This window comes from Prionailurus bengalensis, chromosome C1 (assembly GCF_016509475.1).
Source record: "Prionailurus bengalensis isolate Pbe53 chromosome C1, Fcat_Pben_1.1_paternal_pri, whole genome shotgun sequence".
Taxonomy (NCBI): domain Eukaryota; kingdom Metazoa; phylum Chordata; class Mammalia; order Carnivora; family Felidae; genus Prionailurus; species Prionailurus bengalensis.
The window spans coordinates 9,432,842-9,456,615 of record NC_057345.1 but is presented as its reverse complement, the minus strand read 5'-3'; the positions used below and the strand labels follow the sequence as shown (position 1 = coordinate 9,456,615).

Below are 23,774 nucleotides of genomic sequence, written 5' to 3'. Positions count from 1 at the left end.
CCCGGGCCTTCAACCCAGAATAAATATTAACTTGGGTTTTTCCCCGCCCCCCCCCGCCCCAGCTTTTTTTTTTTTTTCTTGATTATTTGCTAAAATGTGGTAGCAGGTGCCAAAAATGTAAGGAAAAGCATCACGGAAAATACTTCTACGCATTCCTTTTTCTCCAAAGCAGAGAAAACAACTGTTCGTCGTAGCAGATGTGAGATGGGCTGGCAGAGACTCAGAATTGCATCGATGCACCGCCATGGACAGATGGCCGGGTTCTAAAGTATGGAGGAGCAGAAAAGTGACTTCCTCTCTGATGCTGGCAGAAGGATCCTAGGTGGGCTCGCTGTTCCCCGAGTCCGAAGTGAGAGGGCCTGGGTGGCTCTGTCAGTTAAGCTCCTGACTCTTGATTTCATCTCAGGTCATAATTTCACAGGTTCGAGCTCCGTGTCAGGCTCCTAACGTGGGATTCTCTCTCTCCCTCTCTCTCTGCCCCTCCTCCCCTCCCTCTCTTGCTCTCAAAAATAAGCAAATGACTTTTAAAAAAAGAGGTGGGAGAAGCCAAGATCTTGGAAGAATAAGGGGTCTTTGGACATCAGGATGGGCTGGGGTCTGGATGGAGGTCCACCCTGGGGACAGGGGTTGGGGAGAGCAGCTATATGGAGGCTCAAAGTGTGGAACTGGACTGGGTCGTGGTGAGTGGGGTACAGCGTGGGTCCAGAGAGGAGCCCCCAAAGAGACAACAGTCCATTCATCCATCCAGCCAAGGATTATTCAGCACCAACTCTCCACGGAGCACTGCACCTACAGTAATGAATGCAGATCATCAGGGTGGAGGCATCAGGCAGGGAAGGCCATGCAGAGAAAGCAGGCTATGACCATCCAACCGTGTCAGTGAGAGAGGACAGAGGAGGCCGGCCGCTCTCAACCAGAGGCTGGACTCCACGCCAAGTGGCAGAACATGCCTCTAGGGGCTCCATCCTGGGCGAGGACAGCACCAAGTGCCTGAGCCAGGACAGCGCCCTGTCCTTCTGTCAGGGGGTCCATCCTTGTTCCAAGACAGTCACTGAAAAAGCCCCCATTCCCTCGAGCGCCTGGGTGGCTCAGCCAGTTAAGCGTCTGACTTCAGCTCAGGTCATGATCTCTCGGTTCATGGGTTTGAGCCCAGCATCGGGCTCTGTGCTGACCTCTCTCTCCGCCTCTCCCCTGCTTGTGCTCTGTCTGTCTCTCTCTGTCTCTCAAAAATAAATAAATGTTAAAAAAAAATCTTTACATAAATAAATAAAAAATCCCCCATCCTCAAACTCAACTCTGGAAAAGATTTGAGAGCTCGGAGGTAGAGGGGAGATGCTGTGTGTCTCCCTTCTTCTGAGCCCCTGGGGAGACAACGACGACGTGCTGGGCACCCCCCCTCCCCCCCTCCCCCCCCACCACGGATGGCCAGCTCCTGCAGGGTGCCCGCCCTCCCCATAACCACATTCGACCCTTCCCCGGAGTTCTGCAGCGGGTCTCGTGGTCAGACCCCCTTCTCCATGGACCAGACACTCCTGGAGGGCGTCTATGCGGTGAGAACCTGCAGGAATCACGTCACCTCTCTGGGCCTCAGTTCCCCCTCACGTGAAAAGCTGGGGGAGGAACTTAAGAGTCCTAACATTCTGCAGAGTTGTGCATATAGCTGCCACTCCATTGCCTGGAAGAGCTTTAATTATGGGATGGAAAAGAAAGGAGCCTGAGGGTTTGGAGGACACAGACCATGAACTAGGGGCCTCAGCCGGGCCGGATTTAGCACTCTGGGTGTGTCTGCAGCCACCTGCGGCCCGGCGGGTCCAACAGCACATTGGGGCTCCGGTCGGACCCACCTGCACAGCCCGTGGCCGTTCTCAGAAGCGCGGGACAGGGTGCAGGCGAGGGGGAGGGACAGGGATGGCGTGCTCCCGCCGGGACATGGCACACAGCGGCGGTCTCGGGTAGGACGAGGTGTAAATGCTCTCCCTCGGGGCAGCCCTGGGCGTGAGCCACCTCTGCTTCAGCTGCTCATAGAGTCCATAGTTGGTAGGGGGAGCTGCAAGAGAAGCCGGGGTCTGCGTGAACGGGACCGGGCGTAGACTGGCCGGGGGACAGCGCGGCGGGGGCCCTGGGGGTTTCCCGGAGCGAGGCTGGCCGGGCTCCGGAGGGAAGAAGGGCTTGCGGGGGGCCGGCTCCCTGTGTCCTCAGGAGGGAACAGGCGCCGGTCTGTGGGCCTTGGAGAAGTCAGCGCCGTGACTGGTTAAGGATGGAGGCCAGCGGCGAAGCGAGCAGTGCAGGGGTGCGAAGGCTGATGTCGAGGACAAACCCCAGGGTAACGGGGCGTGGCGCGCCGGTCACCATCGGACCCGCGCTCCTTTGCGTGGAAGGGTGGGAGTACAAAACATAGGGTGCAGAGAAAGAGGGCAGCTTGAAATGTAAACCAGATCAAGGCCCTCTCTTACAAAAATCACTCCAAAGGCCTAGTTCCGCTGGAAGGACACGGCCCCCCTCCTCACTGTGGCCTCCGAGCCCTGATGTGGTCTTCCCGTACTCCTGCCTTTTCACTTGCCATTCCCTCGCCTGGAATGCTCTCCCCCCACCCCCCCACTCCTGTATGGCTCCCTCCTTCTTGACTCAGCTGTCTCTCCCAGAAAGACCATCCGGCATCATTCCACCCGAAGGAAATTCACAAACACCCGCCTCATTTTCTGTTGCTTACCTGTAAGTTTTCTTCATGACGCACATCCCTGTCCAAAATTACCGTATTTACTAGATCTTAAGGTATCTTATGCATGCATGGCGTCTGATCTGAGACCCACTGGAATGACAACTCCTCAAGGGCAGGAATTTCTCCCCTGTGTGTCACTCCTGTGTCCTCAGGTGCTTCTGCAGGGCAGGGCCCCTGGGAAGTAACAGTCCCCATTTAGCACAGCTGCCTGACCCGAATGTGCAGCGGTGTTGTTCCTGCCACCTGTGCTCAGGTGACCATGTTTCCATGGTGCATGCAGGTGAGGGCTCCAGTGCACGGCCAGCGTCACCTCTGTGTCAGGGGGCGGGGGCAGGCAGCAGCCCTGGGGGGAAACGGATTCTCCCGCTCTCGGGTCATTGTGATGCCCTCGCTGCGCGTCTTTCAGCCTGTGCCCGGCACACCTCAGCCCTACGCGGCTGTGGACCCCTCGCAGCCCACTACAGGGGGGAAATCCTGAATTATACAAATACCAAGAAGGGGGAAGTCTGCTTTCTCCGGGAGCCACAGCAACTTGTGTCCACTCCAGGTGCGACGCGGGGGCAGGCTGGGGTTGTAATTATGCCGGTTGTAATGGTCGTCGTATGTGCTAATCAGATGGCGGTGTGAGGGCTCCTGGTGGTGCGTCAGCAGGTGTTTGTACGGGAGCCCCTGGAAGGACAGACACAGCGGGTGTGTTACTGGTCAGAGCAAGGCATCCACGGGGCGGTGGACGGAGGCAGAAACTGTTGCCACCGAGGCTCGTGGTGCTGATGGCGAGGAGGCCTCCACAGGCCGGCGGCGAGGGTCTGCCGCCTGGGCCCTCAGGGCCACCAAACGGGAGACGCGGTTGTCTGGCCCACCCGACACAGCTCACCTTCACACACACATTCCATCTTGGCTGCGGTCCGTTCTCCGTATGAGGGCCCCCAACCCATGCCAAGTCAATTCATCCCTAGAATGGGCAGTGGGGACACATTAAAATGAAAGTCAGGACATCCAGCTGAATGGGAAGAGTCAGAACCATCTCAGTGCTGCCCTGTGATCTGAAATTATACCCTTTGATTTGTCTCGAGTCTCATCCATCCAAGTGCCTATTTCCATGGCGAGAGAAAGACGTTGAATACCGAGCCTGACATATGCACCTTGTATTTCAATCAGTTACTATGGGAAGAATCAGAGCATGCCCCATAAATTGCCTTCTCCTGCAAAGAATTTATGGCTCCCTCAGCTGGAAACTTGGGGAGCGATTTCTTTGGTGGGGGTTATTTACAAGGAGAAGAAAGCCATGTTCTCCTTATTCTGGGACGTTTGCCTGAATCAGTGCTTTTCCTAAGAAAATCCTCTTGGCCCTGCAAGGGAATCTTGGAGGACTGGGCTGATTTACAGGGGAAGATAATGTGGATTTCCATGCCTGTTCTCTTGTCTGGACCAAACAGGGAGGTCTGTGTCTGCTATGGTCTGGAAACGCTGACTGCACATAATATTTCAAGCAGTGGTTCCATAAATAAGTCAGATCACAATGCCGAAGGGAGACAAGGGGGGAGGCACAGACATTAAGCAGGGGTTCCCAAGATCCGTATCACTGGGTGCCCAGAGTACATTTCCAGCGCCAGGGAGGGCACATGGGCGGAGGCGGGGGGGTTCCCATGAACCAAGGGAAGTGCTGGGGAGGCATCACGGCAGGGAAAGGAGAACAGCCACAAGTTTCTCTTGGTTTGGGGTGTGGCCCTGCTGTCTGGATTATGTACCTAGGATTTTTGTTTTGATCAGGTATGGTCAGGTGGCAGAGAGGGAGACAGCTGCCTTTGAAAGAAACAGTTTTGAAAGACATGCCACACCACATGGGGCCACATTAGGGAAACACCCAGAAGGAGAGGAAGAGAGAGAGCATGACCCAGGTTGTCCATGTGGTTTCCAAGGGAAGGAACAGGTGAGGCAGGATAGTCAAGTTTGAGTTGAGGATTACAGAGTTTGAATGATTTCAGCAGGCTCTGGGCTATAGGGGTGCCCACTCTTGTTGGTGCCTGGCCCTGGAGTGATTTGGGGCAAAAGGATATTGACTTGGCATAGAAGCGTTAGATAAAAGAGGTGGTTGGGATATAGGCTCTGGGTTGGTTGCTTTGTATCCTAAAAGCTTGTTTATAGGCAAGTTGTGTACTATCTCTAGGAATTAGCAAGCCCTGGGAAGGCAGTCTCTCCAGGATCAGCAAGGCCCCTAAGATGTCAAGCCATCTAAAATACAAAACATAGGGGGAGCCTGGGTGGCTCAGTTGGCTAAGCATCTGACTCTTGGTTTTGGCTCAGGTCATGATCTCACGGTTCATGAGTTCGAGCCCTGCATCGGGCTCTGCGCTGACAGTGGGGAGCCTGCTTGGGATTCTCTCTCTCCCTTTCTGCCCCTCCCCCACTCACTCTCTCTTCTCTTTCTCAAAAATAAATAAATAAACTTTAAGAAATTAATAAAATAAAATAAAATACAGAACATAGAAAATTTGGTTAATACACCTGCCTAGGGGCAAAGCACAGGAAGGGGGTTTTCCCTGGGGAATGCTAACCCCTTCTATCCAAAGTCAATTTGAAGGAAGATCAGCATTTGCCTAAGAAGGGGGAGGTGTGGGGTGGGGGATGGGAGAGGTGCAGAATGAAATCCACAGAACAGCTGACGGACTGAAACGGCTGTTCAGAAGCAACGCTGTGTCCAGGGTCCCTGGCACACAGATATTTGAACAGAGTCCTTAGAAGCGAATATCTGATTGCTTGGTTCTATTTTGTGTATATGTTGGCAGGGGGCTTCTTAATTTTAAACAGACTGTGTGTGTGTGTGTGTGTGTGTGTGTGTGTTTATCTTATCAGGGTTTGTTATGAGTCCAAAGAGAGGACACCTAATGTGTATTGAGAACTAGCCTAAGTACTTCTTATGTATTGATAACTGGGGACCAGGATCCCCAGATCATGGGTTTTTATTTTGACTTCCTTACATTAACAGGCATTTGGCACGCTAGTGGCAAAGGCCAGCAGCTCCAGACCATCAGCAGGGTCTGTGGATGCCAGCGTGCTCCAGGAAAGTCAGTGCAATCCAAAGATGCCAGGATTGTCCAGAGATGCCAACACAGCCCAGCGGTGCCAGCACAGAGCTGAAAATTTGCTGCTATTTATACTAAGATGGACCCCCAAAATGCAGAAGACAGAGTCAACTCCAGCAGATAGTGTAAAGGAATATGAAGATACTTCTTGCTTGATTTACAGACCGGCCACCTGCTTTGTCCCTTACCAACCAGCCAAACGGTTTTGGACAAACCATTGGCCACACCTGGGACACCTTTTTATCTGAAAAGGAGGGTGCTAAGCTGAACTACCTCTCAGATCCCTTCCAGCTCCAAAATGCTTCCATCTGACAATGTCCACCCCTCACTGTGGGCCCCCACCCTGAGTTTAGGCAGGTAAGGGTTAGATGGGTCATGGTGGGGGACGTGTCCTGAGGATGCAGTGCCCTGCTTCCTGCTCCGGAGGCCTGTGACACAATGACGCACATAGGCCCTCAATGAGTGGGAGAGGACAGAATGGCCCTTGATTTTATACAAAAGAACAGGAAGTTGGGGCATAGATGATGCAAAACACTGCCGTTCAAGCACCCTATTTCCTCACTATGTTCACCTAATTCAGTATTTACCCTTTGCCTACCTCCTGTTGGGAAAGTGTGGGGGAATGGGGAAAATGATCCAAGAAAGTGCTGGGGTACAGGGCAGAGGGAATGCTACTGGCTTGACATTTGGTGGGTTGTAAATAAAGGTGAATGCCGTCAGTGGCCCCCAGTGGGGGAGGATGCCCGCGAGACTGCTCCTGTGTCCCCAGAGGGAACCAAGCCTAGAAGGAGGTGGTGTCTCCTGAGCTCTGGAGGGGATCCCAGGCCTGAGTGTGGGGCCCCCACCTCCCCCACTTACCTCCACTCTCCTCTTGCCATACCACCTGGAGATCTGGTCGGGTCTGTGGCCCGGGAAGGGGACATACTCTTTTCTGTAAATGGACTGAGGTGTTTCCTCCATGGCTTTGGTGAACTGAAAAAGACCAAATACTCAGGATAACTTCTGTGATGCACCTTCCCATGCTTCTGTAGCGTCCCCTCCCCTCCTGGGCTATGGGAGGCTGGGCAGATAGACATGACCCCAGGGCAACAGCCTACACAAGCCGGGCTTCATTTTGCCCCCTCCCTCCCAGAGCTTGGAAAGGAACATGCTCAGGCCATTGGCACCCCACTGCCCAGACCCACGCCTCAGGAAAGCTGTTCCTTGGGTCGCCCGACCACTTGTCATGGTCTGCACCTGTTCCCTTTGTCCTCTCTCTCCCTGCTCTCCACTCCGGCTAGGCTCCTTCTTTTCTTCTTCTTTGTTTTCCTTGCTCTTCCCAGTTCCACTCTTTTTCCCCCCATTATCTTATGTCTCCTGGTTCAGTTCTTAAACATTGATTGTGGTAAAATATACGTAACAAAATTTACCATCTCAACCATTTTTATGCACACGGTTCAGGAGCATTAAGTACACTGATATGGTTGTACAGCCATTAACACCATCAGTCTCCAGAACATCATCTTCTCACACTAAAACCCTGAACCCATTAAATGGCTCCCTCCCCAGCCCCTGGCATCTCCCATTCTACTTTCTGTCTCTATGAATTTGACTCCTCTGGGGAGCGCACGCAAGTGGAATCCTACAGTATTTGTCCTTTGGGGCCTGGCCTATGTCACTTAGCATAGTGTCTTCGAGGTAGGATTGTCTTCCTTTTCAAGGCTGACTACTGTTTCGTTGTATGTATATGCTACCTTTTGCGTACCCATCCTACCATTGGGCTGCCTTGAATAATGCTGCTACACACATAATGTATGAACCTCTCTCTTCCAGATCCTGGTTTTAGTTCTGATGGTTATAAACCCAGAACTGGAGTTGCTAGATGATATGGTTGTTCTATGTGTACTGTTTTTAGCAACTGCCATAGCTTCTGTCTCCCACAGCAGCTATACCGTTTTACATTCCCACTAGCAATATACAAGGGTTCTGATTTCACTTACATCCACACCAACACTTATTATTTTCTTTTTCTTTTTTTTTTTTTCAATATTAGCCATCTTAATGGGTGTGAAGTGGTATCTCGCGGTTTTGACTTGCTTTTCCCTAATGACCAGTGATGTTGAGCATCTTTTCATGTGCTTTTTGGCCATTTGCATAACTTGGAGGAATATCTTTTCCAGTTTTTTTCCCCATTTTTAATTGTTCGTTTGCTCTTTTGTTGTTGAACTTTAGGAGTTCTTTATATATTTTGGATATTAATCCTTTATCATATGTAATATTTGCAAACATATTCTCCCATTCCATGGGTCACCTTTTCACTCTGTTGATAGTGTTCTTTAAAAATTTTTTTTTTCAACGTTTATTTATTTTTGGGACAGAGAGAGACAGAGCATGAACAGGGGAGGGGCAGAGAGAGAGGGAGACACAGAATCGGAAACAGGCTCCAGGCTCTGAGCCATCAGCCCAGAGCCTGACGCGGGGCTCGAACTCACGGACCGCGAGATCGTGACCTGGCTGAAGTCGGACGCTTAACCGACTGCGCCACCCAGGCGCCCCTGTTGATAGTGTTCTTTGATGCCTAAAAGACTTCAATTTTGATGAAATCCAATTTATCTATTTTTTTTCTTTTGTTACCTATGATTTTGGTGTCCTATCCAAGAAATCATTGCTAAATCCAATGTCATGAAGTTTTCCTATGTTTTCTTCTAAGAGTTTTACCATTTTAAGTCTTACATCTAACTTTTTGATCTGTTTTGAATTAATTTCTGTATGTGGTATAAGATAAAGGTCCAACTTCATTCTCTTGCCTGTGGATATGCAGTTTTCCCAACACCATTTGTTGAAAACACTGTTTTTTCTCCATTGAATGATCCCTGTTGAAATCATTTGACCAGATATGTGAGGACTTACTTCTAAGCTCTTTATTTTATTCCATTGGTTTATATTACTGCCTTTATGCCAATATATCAATATTTGGTTACTGTAGTTTGTAATAATTCTTGAAATCAGAGAATGTGAATCCTCCAACTTTGTACTTCTTTTCAAGATTGTTTTGACTATTCTTGAGAATGGTCTCTTGAGATTCCAAGTGAATTTTAGGGTGGATTTTTTAATTTCTGCAAAAAAGATCATAAGGATTGTATTGCATGTGTAGCCATTTTGGGGTGGTATTGACATCTTAATGATATTAAATCTTTCCATCCATGGACATAGGAGGTATTTCCATCTATTGGCATAAACTTTCATTTCTTTCAGTCATATTTTGTAATTTTCATTGTATAGGTCTTTTGCTTCTTTGGTTAAGTTTATTCCTAACTATTTTATTCTTTTTGATGCTATTATAAATAGAATTTTTTAAATCCCCCTTTTAGATAGTTCATTTTTAGTGTATAGAAATGCAACTGATTTTTGCAATTTGATTTTTGTATCCTGCTACTTTGATGAATTCATTTATTAGTTTTGACAGGTTTTTCTGGGTTTTTTTGTTGTTTGTTTTGTCTCTGTATGTGTGGTCTCTAAGGTTGGTACATATAAGATCCCTCATCTGCAAACAGAGATAATTTTACTTCTTCCTTTCCAATTTCTTGTTATTTCTTTTTCTTGCCTAATTGCTCTGGCTAGAACTTTTAATACTATGTTGAATAGAACTGGCAAAGCAGGCATCCTTGTCTTATTCCTGATCTTAGAGGAAATTATTTTTGGGTTATTTACCACTGAGTACAATGATAGCTGTGGGCTTTTCATTTATGGCCTTTGTTATGTTATAGTAGTAAAATACTGAGTAGAATTCACAAGAAAAGCCATCTAGTCATGGACTTTCATTTGGGAGATTTTTTTAAATGTTTGTTTATTTTTTGAGAGAGAAGGAGAGAGAGAATCCCAAGCAAGCTCCTCACTGACAGCACAGAGCCCGGTGCGGGGCTCAATTCCACAAACCATGAGATCATGACCTGAGCCAAAATCAAGAGTCGGACACCTAACCAACTGAGCCACCTAGGCGCCCCAGGAGATGTTTTTATTACTGAATCAATTTGCTCACTAGTTCTAGAACTATTCAAATTTTCTATTTCTTTGTGACCCTTTCTTCAATATGTACTCTCCTTATTTGGTTCTTGTAACAGTTTTTGACTTAAAGTCTACTTTTTATGATGTTGGTATAGCCATGCCACTCTCTTTTGATTGTTATTTGTATGGATATCTTTTTTCACTTCCAACCTACGCATGCCCTTAGATCTAAAGACTGTCTCATGTGTGTCATATACTTGCATCCCAGGTTTGGGTTTTTTCCCCCATTTGCCAATCTATGTCTTTTGGTTGAAAGTTTAATCTATTTACATTTAAAGTAATGACTGTCAGGGGAGGACTTCATTTAACTACTTTGTTATTTATTTTGTTACAGGGTTTTTGGTCCCTCATTTCTTCCATTACTACTTTCATTTGTGTAGTTGACTTTTTGTAGTGACACATTTTTATTTTCTTCTCGTTTCCTTTTGTGTATACTCTGGAGATATTTTCTTTGTAGTTATCATAGAGATTGCATATAACATCCTAAACTTATAATAATCATTTTAATAATCTATTTTAAATTGGTACCAACTTGACTCAGCTCAGACATAAAAACTGTGCTCCTGTACAGCCCTGCCATCTCCCATTTTATGTTACTGATGTCATAAATGGCATCTTGATATATTTTGTACACATTAACATGGATTTATAATTATTTTTATGAATTTGGTCTTTAAATCCCATAAAAAATAGTGGAGTTACAAACCAAAATCACAATAATAGTGTTTTTTATATTTGTTCATGTGTTTAACCTGTACCAGAGGTCTTTATTTCATATGACTTTGAGTTACTGTCTAGCATTGCTCTGTTTCTTACAGGGCAGGCCTAGTGGTCATGAACTCCTTCTGCTTTGGTTTATCTGGGGCTGTTTTAGTTTCTCCTTCATTTCTTTTTTTTTTTTAAGATTTTTTTTTTCAACGTTTATTTATTTTTGGGACAGAGAGAGACAGAGCATGAACGGGGGAGGGGCAGAGAGAGAGGGAGACACAGAATCGGAAACAGGCTCCAGGCTCCGAGCCATCAGCCCAGAGCCTGACGTGGGGCTCGAACTCCCGGACCGCGAGATCGTGACCTGGCTGAAGTCGGATGCTTAACCGACTGCGCCACCCAGGCGCCCCTCTCCTTCATTTCTGAAGGACAGTTTTGGTAGCTATAGTATTCTCAGTTGATAAGTTTTGTGGATTTTTTTTTTTTAGCACTTTAAATATATCACCCCACCCCTTTCTGGACTACATGGTTTCTGCTGAGAAATCTACAGATAATCTCATAAAAGCATCTTTGTACAGTGATGAGTCATTTTGATTTTGCTGCTTTCAAAATTCTCTCTTTGTCTTTGACTTTCAACAGGTTGAGTATAATATGTCTTTGTGTGGGTCTCTTTGGATGTATCTTTTTGGAATTCACTGAGCTTCCTGGATTTGTAGACCCATATCTTTTCTTCAAATTTAGGAATTTTTCAGCCATTGTTTCTTCATATACTCTCTCTACTCCCTTCTCTTTTTTCTCCCATAATGTGTATACTGGTCTGCATAAGGTCTGCATAATGGTGTCTCATAAGTCCTTAGACTCTGTTCACATTTCTTTCTTTCTTTTTTTTTTTTTTTTTTTTTTTTTTTTGGTCTTCTCAGACTCAAGAATTTCAAATGATCTCTCTTCAAGTTCTCCAAACACCTCTAGTGAATTTTTTCAATGTAGTTATTGAATTTTTCAGCTGCATAATTTCTATTTGATTTCTTTTTATAATTTCTATTTTTTACTGATATTCTTATTTTGTTCATATATCATTTTCCTGATTTCCTTTAGTTCTTTGTTCATGTCTTCTTTAAGCTCTTTAAGCATATTTAAGACTTTTTAAGTTTTTGTTTAGTCCTTCTGATGTCTGTCTTTCCCCAGGGCAGTTTTCCCCACTTGGTTTTCTTCCCTTCAGTGGGCCATATTTGACTATTCCTTTGTATGTCCTGTAATTTTTTGTCGAACATGGACATTTGTAAAAACAGCCCCCTCTCATAGTCTTTGCAAACTGGCTCCATTTAAGGGAAGATCTCCACTAATTAACAGGGTATGTTCTGAGGCTTGGAATCAGCCTGATATGAAGGAAGGCTTAAGTTCTCAGGAGTTTTCTGAGCATGCATCTTGCCTGGGCCCGTGTATGTGTGTGTGTGTGTGTGTGTGTGTGTGTACCTTTGTATTTAGTCTGTATTCACAGCTACTTTAAAATGCCCTAATTTCCCAAAGAGTGTCTCCCCTGCTTCTTCTCAAGGCCCTTTATGTTCCGTTGTATTCCTCTACCTGTAATCTCAGGCCTCAGACCTTCACTGGTTTATAGTCCCCTGGCAACTTTTGCTCACTGTAACTAGTCTGCTTTCAACAGCCTTTCTTGGCCTGAAACATGAACTATGACACTTTTCCCCATCTGAGCTCTGAGTCAAGAAAAACAGAGACCAGTTCTTTAGGCAGCCTCCAGACAGATTAAAACATTACCCCATTCAATAGCCAAAGTACGGAAAGAGCTCAGATGTTCATCAACTGACGAATGGATAAAGAAGATGTGGTTTATATACACAATGGAATACTACTTGGCAACGAGAAAGAATGAAATCCTCTCATTTGCAACAACGTGGATTGAACTGTAGGGTATTGTGCCAAGTGAAATAAGTCAGTGAGAGAAAGACAGATACCATATATTTCCATTCATATGTGGAACTTGAGAAACTTAACAGAAGACCATGGCAGAAGGGAAGGGGAAAAAATAGTTTCAAACAGACGGGGAGGCAAACCATAAGAGACTCTTAAATACAGAGAACAAACTGAGGGTGGATGGGGGGCAGTGGGGGAGAGGGGAAAATGGGTGATGGGCATTGAGAAGGGCACTTGTTGGGATGAGCACTGGGTGTTGTATGGAAGCGATGAATCACGGGAATCTACCCCTGAAACCAAGAGCACACTGCATACACTGTATGTTAGCTAACTTGACAATAAACTACATTAAAAAAATAAAAATAAAAAGTTTGATGTCCAAAAAGTAAAAAAATAAAAAATAAAAATTTTAGCCCTCTTTTCCTCTTTGCAGAAAAAAAAAAAATGTGCCTCTACTCTCTCTGGGCTCAAGGGAGGGGGAATGGCCGCTAAGCCACTGCTTCTCTGAAACTGAACTATGCTGTCTAAGGAGAGAATGGGGGAAAAAAGCAACTAAAAATACCTTAGAATTTCCTACAATTTTGAACGTGACTTTTTCTAAACTGGGCCTTTTTTGTTCACTGTGGACCTTTATTTCCCAGAGCTCTTGTATAGTTGTTTTAGACAGGCCATAGTTGTTTCTTAAGTGTTTCCATGGGAGAATAAGGATCTGGAGCTTCTCGTCTACCAAGTTTCTGATATCACTCCAACTCTGCTCTCTTTATGCAATCTCTTCTAAGTATAGGACCAACCCATAGTATTCCTGGATACTACCTCACCCACAAGAGCCTGGAGGATTGCTCAGCCAGTTCTTCTTGCCCTTGGAACTTCTCTTACACACACCCTTACTCCCCAAATAAGGCCAAGTGAAATCAGAGCTAACAATGGCCATAGACCACATCTAGCCAGAGGGCTGGTGAATTCCAATGTTCTCCCCGAAAACAGCCTTTACCAATTCTCAGAAGTCACCACCAACCTTCTCCACACTTAAACCAAAGCCTCCAATTGTATTTCACTCTCTTTTCTTTGCTCATTTCCCAAGAAGAAATGAGGATGTCTACATGTCTCTGCAGACATTTAAGTGGCTCAGTCTTGACTGCCACTAATGAAGATATTTAATTTCAAGTAGGCCAATTCAAGCAAAGTATTTTTGTTGTGGCCTTAAAATACACAGGAACACCAAGAGCCCATTCGTTCTGTTTTGAAAATAAAAACTGAGGGGCGCCTGGGTGGCTCAGTCGGTTGAGCGTCCGACTTCGGCTCAGGTCATGATCTCGTGGTTTGTGAGTTCGAGTCCTGCGTCAGGCTCTGTGCTGACAGCTCAGAGCCTGGAGCCTGCTTCAGATTCTGTGTCTCCCTCTCTCTCTTCCCCTCCCCTGCTCATGGTCTGTCTCTCTCTGTCTCAAAAATAAATTAAAAAATTAAAAAATTTTAAAAAAATAAAAGAAAAACTGAAACGCACAGGCCGGGCAAGGTTGTGAAACAGGTGCCACAGAGCAGCAGCCCATCCCTGGACATCGATGTAGAAGAGTGGCAAGCCTTCTTTGGCAAGTACCACACTCTGGGAAGGGCCAGGCCAGGGAGAACGGATGTTCTTCAGGTCAAGATGCAGAGGAATTAGAGACAGGAGCACCAGATGCCTAGAAACACTCCACTGAAAATAATGCCGTAAGGCACAGCTATATTCATACCTGTACTATCGTGTTTTCAAGCTATACCAGGGACCTTGCTGATTACTTGAATGTAACTCCTCTCCGAAGAGCACAGAGACCCTAATGCCCCATTCTTAAGATGTAACTATCTATGGCCCCTAATTTGGAAATAGTAATGACCTCACTCCTACCTCTGCCTGCCAGTCCATCCCCCAAGCCCTCTGTCCACTCTCTCCCTTTCCTTACCTTCCTCCTCTCTTCCACCCAGTTTCCAGTGAGCACTCGGGTTGAATACTTGGTCTCCACCTTCCAGCCTGGGGTAGAGAATGACTGTGGACTTACTGCAGTCAAAAACTGCATGGTAAGTGCTTGCCCCGAGTCTTTAGACTTGAGACAGTTTCAGGCTTTAGGGGTGAGTAGATGTTATGAAGTTGCTGAGTGTAGGGTGTCTTTCTCTCTTATCGTCCCAGCCACTCTTCTGAGTGGATAGAGATGACACCCTGCCAACTTCACAAAATAGATGGGCCTGAGAGTCTGCTTTCTGCCTCCAGGGGAGAGGTGATGTGATCTTGGATTCCCTACTGTTGACTGTCTCCATGGTGATAGATTGTGTATAAATACTCTCCTGAAGGGAGAAGCTGATTCTTCAGGAGCAAAACTGACCTCATAAAAGCAAATCAAACCAGCAATAACCACCACAAATGCAGGAGCCAGAAGGGCTTGGTGTTCGTGCTGTGACCCTGTGAGAGGCATCATCTTTAAGACACTCTTTACAAGGGTGAGTTGAGATGGTCGCACTCTATCGCTACATAATGAGTACTGATGTGTGAGGCCCACTCTGAGATATCTGCATGCATTCACCCATTTGATCCTCATGGCAGCCCTTTGAAGCAGGTGCCATCCATCGTTACACCCATTTTATAGATGAGAACAGTGAAGCAAAGAGAGACCAAGTAGCTGTTGAAAGTCCCACGTGTGGGAGAGCTGGGATTTAAATCCAGTCTGATTCAGGCCTAGACCCTTGGGCTCCACTCAGTGCCTGTCTGCCCCTTTGCCCAAGGAGTTTCCACAGAGAATCCTATCTTTGTGCTCAAACTGATGCTGTATGGTTCATTTGGTTAGTCCTCATTCATCCCATAATCCTCTCACTGACCACATGCTACATCTTGGGCACTGAGCTGCGGCTATAAATGCATCAGTGACTAGACCAGGGTCCCATCCCCACAGAACCCAGTCCGATGGGAGAAAGACTATTATTTTGTTTATTCACTAAGCAAAGGAGTCTAGAAACCACACGTGGAGGCCACACGTGCCTCCTCCCTCTACCACCTGACTCCTGCAGTTGTCACTTCCTTGCTTTTTTTTTTTTTTTTTTAAATAGGCTGAGCACCAAAGGGTGTGTTCCTAAACACTAATGCTTAGCCTTGCCCATTTGTGGACTTGATATAAATGCAACCGTAGAGCATGTATTCATTTGAGTCTGGTTTCCTTTCCTCAATATGGTTAATGTTTTTAAGATTCATTCATGTTGCATATAGCTGTGGTTACTATGACTATTTTGGATCTAGTATGTGTCTCCTGGTGCCCAGATACAGCCATTTCTCTAGAGCTGTACTTCTCAAATTTCTAGTTTCTTAAAAATTATTGAGGACCCAAAGGGACTTTTGAAAATGTGGATTGAGGGACATGTGGGTGGCTCAGTCAGTTAGGCGTTCAACTTCTTGATTTTGGCTCCAGTTGTGATCCCAGGGTTGTGGGTTTGAGCCCCATGTCGGGCTCTGTGTTGAGCATGGAACCTGCTTAAGATTCTCTCTCTCTCTCTCTCTCTCTCTCTCTCTTCCTCTGCCTCTCTCCCACTCACGCTCTCTTTCTCTCTCTAAAATAAAAAAAAAATTTAAACTAAAAGAACTAATAAAATAAAATAAAATAAAATATGAATTGTATTGGTGATCTGGAGCCAGATCATGGCAGTGCATGAGAGCCAACTGTGCCCATCTCTTCCCAACACCATATTCTGTAAAATCACATCGGCAGCTCCACATCAGTCATGGTGGGAACATTTGTACCACAGAACGGGCAAACTCAGTGGATTAATATAAATATATTGACTATTATTTATTGATTTCAAAAAAAATTCCATCTGTTATGATATATTGTCCTGTGTAAAGGAGAACATCTAATGTCACATAGATATGTAGTTAGAAGAGAGAGAGGTATTTTAATAGACTTTGCAATTAATTGTGGATATTCTTCGATACTACAGGAAAACTCAGTGAGCGGTAGTTTCTTAAAGGTTAGTTACAAGGTGGAATCTGAACCTGTTCAGGCAACTCTTTGAACTTTGTTACATTAAAATCTACTTGTTGATTTCATGCTTTGAGGAGACCTTCCAGTTATGTGATTTTGTTACATCATGGTGTCATTTGAATACCTGAGCTGTCCAGATCTTTCAAATGTTGACTTATTATACGATATCTTAAAAATCTGTAGGATCTTAAATATCACTAGTGATCTCATCAGAAGAGCATTTAAGTGTTAGGAAGTTGACAAGTTTACAGTGATGGATACAAGTTCTCCAAAATTCTAATTTTAGCTTGAAAGCTAAACTGTTGTCATTGGCAACAGCTAATGTCCACTGTTTTCCCTGAAGTGTCAGACTTATTTTGTTCTTTTTTTTTTAATTTATTTATTTTGAGACAGAGAGAGAGAGAGAGAGAGAGAGAGAGAGAGAGAGCACGAGCAGGGGAGGGGCAGAGAGAGAGGGAGAGAACTCCAAGCAGCCTGATAGTGCACTGATAGTGCAGAGCCTGATGGCGGGGCTTGAAATCACAAACCGCGAGATCATGACCTGAGCTGAAATCAAGAACTGGGCACTTACCTGACTGAGCCACCCAGGCACTCCTACTTCGTTCACTTTTAAGAAAACATCTGCCAAGTGTTCCAATTTGAATATTCACAGTTTGTCCACCCATCATGTTTTCAAGTAACAATCGTATTTAATTAAAAAAAAAAAGTCTACCTAATTCTGCTCACAATTCCAGCAATTGCACACAGCGCTCTTTTTCAAGAGAACATCATTCTTGGGTGCGCAACAACAGAGCTTAACTCATACCTACTTTCTGTTTCATCACATGGCGTGTTAGAAAGATTACCGCTCAAAGGTCAAGATTTAACAAAGTTAGTAATTTTTACTTCTTCATCAAGGACATCCTTAAGGGAAACTAGCATTGGGATCGTTATTAGTTATCTCACTGCAAAGTGTGTGGTGATGGAGAACACGACCGCGATCACCACTGATGCCCCTGCCTTGATTCACGCATCGGGCACCAACTGCTTTAGCCACCACTGCTTCTACAGCCCAAGTGCCAATGCCGACATTGTGGAAAGGAGTGAATAACATCTTAGCATTAGTAACAAAATAGTTTTGACCTTGCAGGTCTCCTGAAGGAAGCTTGAGGATCTTGCTTTGGAAACCTCCACTCTAGGATACATAGATACACCTAGCAGTGGAATTGTTGGGTCATAGAGTATGTGTGTCTTCAACTTTGCTAGATAGTGCTGAACTGTTTTCCAAAATGTCGATTTATATTCCCCCCCATCAGTATGTATGAGTGTGTGTTTCCATCACTCCACACTCCAGAAATTTTTCACCATCCTAAACAGAAACTCTGTACCCATCAAAACAATAATGCCCCATTCTTACTTCCCCCAGACCCTGTTCTACTTTCTGTCTCTATCGATTTGCCTGTTCCGGGTACCTCATATAAGGGAAACCATATAGGGTTTTTGTTTGTTTTTTGGTTTTGGTTTGTTGGTTTGCTTTGGTTCAGGTTGGTTTGGTCTTGCTTATTTCACTTAGCCTAATGTTTGCAAGGTTCGTCTATGTTATAGCATGTGTCAGAATTTCACTCTGTCCTTTTTCAGAATGAATAATGGTTGAATAATAATATTCCATTATATGTGTAGACCACACATTGTTTATCCATTTGTCTGTTGATGGGCATTTGGATTGTTTCCACCTTTTGGCTATTGGGAATAATGCTGCTGTGACCATTGGTGTGTAGGTATCTGCTTGAGTTTTTCCCCTTTCAACCTTTTGAAATACCTAGGGATGGAATTGGCAACACAAAACCGTTTCCCCCCAGTGCTCACACCATTTTACTTCCCCACCGGCAATGCATAGGTGTTCTGAATTTCTCCACATCCTTGCCAACCCTTGTTATTTTTCATTTTTATTAATAACCCATCTTAATGGGCGTGAGGTGACATCTCATCATGACTTTGATTTGCATTTCCGTAACGACTAATGATGTAGAACGTCTTTCCATGTGCTTATTGGCCATTTGTGCATCATCTTTTTTTTTTTTTTTTTTAGTTTTGTGGGTACAATTTATTTATTTATTTTTAGTTTATTTAAATTCACGTTAATTTACATACAAGGTGGTATCAATTTTAGAAGCAGAACCCAGTGACTCATCACTTATATACGACACCTGGTGCTAATCCCAACAAGTGCCCTCCTTAATTATTAGAAAAATATCTTTTCCAGTCATTTGCCCATTTTTTAAATGGGTTGTTTGAGAGTGTTTTTTTTTTTTTTTTGCTTTTGCTTTTGTGTGTGTGTGGTTGAGTTGGAGGAATTCTTTGTATATTTTTGATATTAATTCCTCATCAGATACATGATCTACAAATATTTTCTCATATTCAATGTGTTATCTTTTCTCTCTTGATATTGTCTGTTCCTATGTATTTTACATTTTATGCTACTTAAATGGATTATTTTCACTTCACTTTCTGATTCTTGCCTACATATTAAAATGCAGTTGATTTTTTTTACAGATGATAACTTTATATCCATCAACCTTGTTAACTCTTATTAATTCTACTAGGGTTTTTTTTTTTTTTGTAGATTCCTTGAGAATCCACATGTAAGATCACAGCATCTGAAAATAATAACGATTTTATTTCCTCACTTTCAATCCCTATTGGTTTATCCTTGTCTTTTTGCATTGCCTAGGACCACTAGTACAATGTTAAGTAAAAATGTTAGGGAACAACTCTTTTCCTGTTTCTGATACCAAGGGGGAAAGTTCTGTGTTTCACCATTAAGTACGATGTTTGCTATACGTAGATTTTGTGAATGCCATTTATTAGGTTAAAGACATTTTCTTCTCTTCTAAATAGCTGACAGGTTTTTCCCCCATAAATAAGTGCTTAATTTTTTGCATCTATGAAGATAATCACAGTTTCTTTCATTGAATGTATTAAGTATCACAAATTATATTGAGTTTGTGATATGAACAAATTCTCCAATGTTAAACTGATCCTGCATTTCTAGAATAAACCCAACTTGGTCATGATATATTATCCTTTGTATGTATTGATGGATTTAGTTTGCTAAATACTTTTTAGAAATATTTGTATCTAGAGGCTCCTGGGTGGCTCAGTCGGGTTAAGCGTCCAACTCTTAATTTCGTCTCAGGTCACCATTCCCCAGTTCATGAGATTGAGCCCTGCATCGGGCTCTGAGCTGATAGCACAGAGCCTGCTTGGTATTCTCTCTCTCTCTGTCCCTCCCTAACTCCTGCTTTCTCTCTCTCTCTCTCTCTCTCTCTCTCTCTCTCTCTCTTTCTCTCTCTCTCTTTCACTCTCAAAACTAAATAAACATTAAAAAAATATTTATACCCATGAGTAAGATTCTCATAGCCTGTCATGTTCATTTCCACTCTCCTTGTGGAATTTTATTACTAGGTAAGCCTCACAGAAAGAGTTTACCTGCTTTTCATATTCTCTAGGTCAATTTATGTAGGATTAAGTTCATTTTCCCCTTAATATTAAGTAAATCAAGGCATCTGGGCCAGGAGATTTACATTTTGTTTCAGTTTGTTTTGATTCAATATCTTTTATTATAAAATGAATCATATTTTGTCTTTTTTTGTGGGTGTCAGTTTGGTAAACTGTATTTTTCTGGGAATTCACACATTGCATCCAAATTTTCAAATTTTTAGTATATGTTGCTCATAATTTCCTCTTATTATCTTTTTAATATCTCTAGGATCTGTACTGAAGTCTCTTTTTATTCCAAGTATTTTCTATTTGTGCCCCCCTTCTCTTCATTGGTCTCATCAGATGCTTATCAATTTTCTCCGTGTTTTCAAAGAGCCCAAACAAGGCAATATTGATCATCTCTACCATATGATTATTTTATATTTTAGAAATTTTGCCCCAATGATATAAAAAATATATAAAGATAACAAATACATTGAAAACTACACAATTTTTTAAAGATATTATTTTTAAATAATCTCCACACTCAACATGAGGCTTGAACCCACAACCCTGAAATCAAGAGTTGCTGACTCCACTGACTGAGACAGCCAGGCGCCCCTATAAAGTACTTTTTAATGCTAATCTTTCAACCACTTTAGGAAATTCTTAGCCACCATATGTTCAAATATTGTTTCTGCCTCCTTTCTTTCTCCTTGCTTTCTGGACCACCAAGTACATATTTGCTATACCTTCTCACTGAATTTTCAATGCCTCTCGTCCCCTCCTCTGTGTTTTCTACCCTTTTGTCTCTCTGTGCCTGATTCTGAATAGTTTCTTCTGACCTGTATTCCAGCTCACACATCCTCTATCAAGTGTACAATTAAGCCCACCCACTGGATTTTTAGTTTGATTTGTTGCATTTTTCACTTCTAAAATTTCTATTCAATTTATATGTACGTCGTGTTTTATAGTTCCAATTTTTAATTTTTCTACCTTTTGAGTTTTTAAATGTTTTTTAATGTTTATTTATTTCAGAGAGAGAGCGTGAATTGGGGAGGGGCAGAGAGAGACACACACACAGAATCCGAAACGGGCTCCAGGCTCTGAACTGTCAGCACAGAGCCCAACGTGGGTCTCAAACCCACGAACTGTGAGATCATGACCTGAGCTGTAGTTGGTCGCTTAACTGACTGAGCCACCCAGGTGCCCCTGAATTTTTAAATTAGCACTTTTTGCCTTCCAAATTTTCAAATCTATGGATTTATAGATTAAATTTTAAATTTATGAATTATATTTATAGACTTACATATAGATTTACTTGTTTTATTTATATAAATTATACTTATAAATATATTTATACAGATTTTTATCTCCTTGGAGAATGTAAGCAGAACTATTTTACAGCGTGTGACTCTTTTTTCTATTTTATTTTGTTTTGTTTAATTTTTTAAAGTTTATTTATTTTGGAAGAGAGAGAGAGAGAGAGAGTGTGTGTGTGTGTGTGAGTGGGAAAGGTGCAGAGAGAGAGGGAGAGAGAATCCAAAGCAGGTTCCACAGTATTAGCAAAGAGCCCAATGGGAGGCTCGAACATACGAACCATGAGATCATGACCTGAGCCAAAGTTGGGCGCTTAACCAACTGAGCAACTCAGGAACCCTGACTGGCGCCTAACTTAAACTGTTATTTCTGTGGCTTCTTTTTGCTAGCTTTTCTTTTCTCATGTACCTGGTACATGAAAAATTACTTGCAAAAATAATGTAGGTCTAGGATGACTCATCCTCCTGCAGAGATTATTGCCATTTGCTTTTCCAGTCCCCTGTGGACATTAGAAATTGGGGATCACTTTCATCCAGGGGCAGACATTTTGGTCATTGCATGACCCCAATACTGTGTGCTAGAGGTATTGTTAGAGGAAATACAGCATACTCTGCAAGCTCACAGAAGGATCAAACCCTGCTTGGCTTTCCAGAGAACGTGAAACCTGACAGAGGGATCATAGATTGACTTCTCCTCTCCTTGTCCAGCATGGCCTAGAAACACTGCTTAAAAGATGGCCAATTTGCTTCGGGTTATTTCACAGGCAATGGAATGGTGGTGGGTGGTAGATTTGGAACTCAGACACATTTGGCATCAACTTGAAGATTGCCCAAGTCAACCTTGGTTTCCTAATCTATAAATTGGGAGGAAATATCATGTGCATTATGAGATTATGAGAATTCAGTGTAATGTCACCTGTAAAACACTTCATGAGATGTTTGTCACATATAAGGGGTAGATAAATATTCAACCCCTTCTTCTGTTTGTGCCTAAACCCAGTTTATGTTGGTGGCAAAATCCATTCCTTTCCCTACATTAGAGAATCATAATTTGGGAAATTGGGAAATTGAGGGCTTTTCCCTATGACTAGAAATGCTTTGAAACTGAACCCCAGGCACTGACTTATCTGATTCAACTTTGTGCAGCAATTTGCAAGACAGCCAGCTACAGTGTTGGGGCAGACTTGCTGGGGAACAGAGCAAACCATGGCAACCATGGGAATGAGGAGCCAATCTTCTGATTCAGACATCCATTGTTTTCTTAGACGAGATGCAAAGATGTTGGAGGCAAGAGACCGATTATATTGCAACCTTCCCTTGACTCCTCAGCTGATTCTCATAGAGGTTCATTTGAATTAAGGAACTTAAAATACAGGCATGCCATGCCAACTTGGTCGCACCCTACTGCTTGTCAAGCCAATTAATTTTTTTTTTTTTTTTTTTTTTTTTTTTTGTCTTTGGGATGGGTGGTTATGATCTATTTCCCTCCCAGTTGAGATCTGCTGAGAAAAAGGGAATGGGGCAGGCATTTTGGTAACATTCACCGTCAGGTAAAATATGCCCAGTCAACACTTCTCCTTCTTGAATCTATCACAGAATCACATGTGCAAAAGTGGGGGGGGGGGTGTATGCAGACACATTCACTACGGATTTATTTGTGAAAAACCGGAAAGAGACCAAACATTGGGAATTCCCACTAGTTGGGAATGGCTAAGAACTATAATATAGCCACACTGGGGAATATTTTTATGCAGTAGCTAGAAAGAGTAAGGTAAATCTGTATTGTTTACTAGGATAGATTTCTGGTATATCATTGAAAAACACTCAAATGTAACAACATGTACAGAATATCTTTTATGTACTAATATCTAGCAAAACATCCCACAAAATAATGCTTCATATTTTCCATGGGTACATATCTGTGTATGTAAAACCATAGAAAGAGGTTTTAAAGAGTTGAAAGACCACCCCCAACCAGAAAAGGTAACAGTGGATACATCCAGATAAAAGGGGATAGATTTAAGGGAGGGCGGTCAAAAAGGATTTTAGCCTTATCTCTGGTATTTGAAGGTTTTATTTAAAAAGATAATATCTTTGGAGTGCCTGGGTGGCTCAGTCGGTTGAGCTTCCGACTTCGGCTCAGGTCATGATCTCTCGGTTCATGAGTTCGAGCCCCGCATCGGGCTCTGTGCTGATGGCTCAGAGCCTGGAGCTCGCTTGGGATTCTGTGTCTTCCTCTTTCTCTGCCCCTCCCCCACTCATGCCCTGTCTCTCTCTCAAAAATAAACTTAAAAACATTAAAAAAATTTTTTTAAGATAATATCTTTGTCTATCACTTACATAATGTAAAGTTAAATTTTATTTTATTTTATTTTTATTTATTTTTTATTTATTTTTGGGACAGAGAGAGACAGAGCATGAACGGGGGAGAGGCAGAGAGAGAGGGAGACACAGAATCGGAAACAGGCTCCAGGCTCCGAGCCATCAGCCCAGAGCCCGACGCGGGACTGCGAGA

General features: G+C 43.5%; 1 protein-coding gene across 1 annotated transcript; it reads right to left on the bottom strand.

Annotated features, from left to right (window-relative positions):
• Positions 1–1,671: 1,671 nt before the first annotated feature.
• On the bottom strand, positions 1,672–14,953 carry CFAP107 (cilia and flagella associated protein 107). Its single transcript, XM_043573794.1, has 4 exons — positions 14,421–14,953; positions 6,661–6,774; positions 3,211–3,388; positions 1,672–2,047 (listed from the first exon to the last, which is right to left on the bottom strand). Exons 1-4 carry the CDS (start codon positions 14,532–14,534, stop codon positions 1,866–1,868), a joined length of 588 nt encoding a protein of 195 aa, XP_043429729.1. The 5' UTR covers positions 14,535–14,953; the 3' UTR covers positions 1,672–1,865.
• Between the last annotated feature and the right edge of the window lie 8,821 nt (positions 14,954–23,774).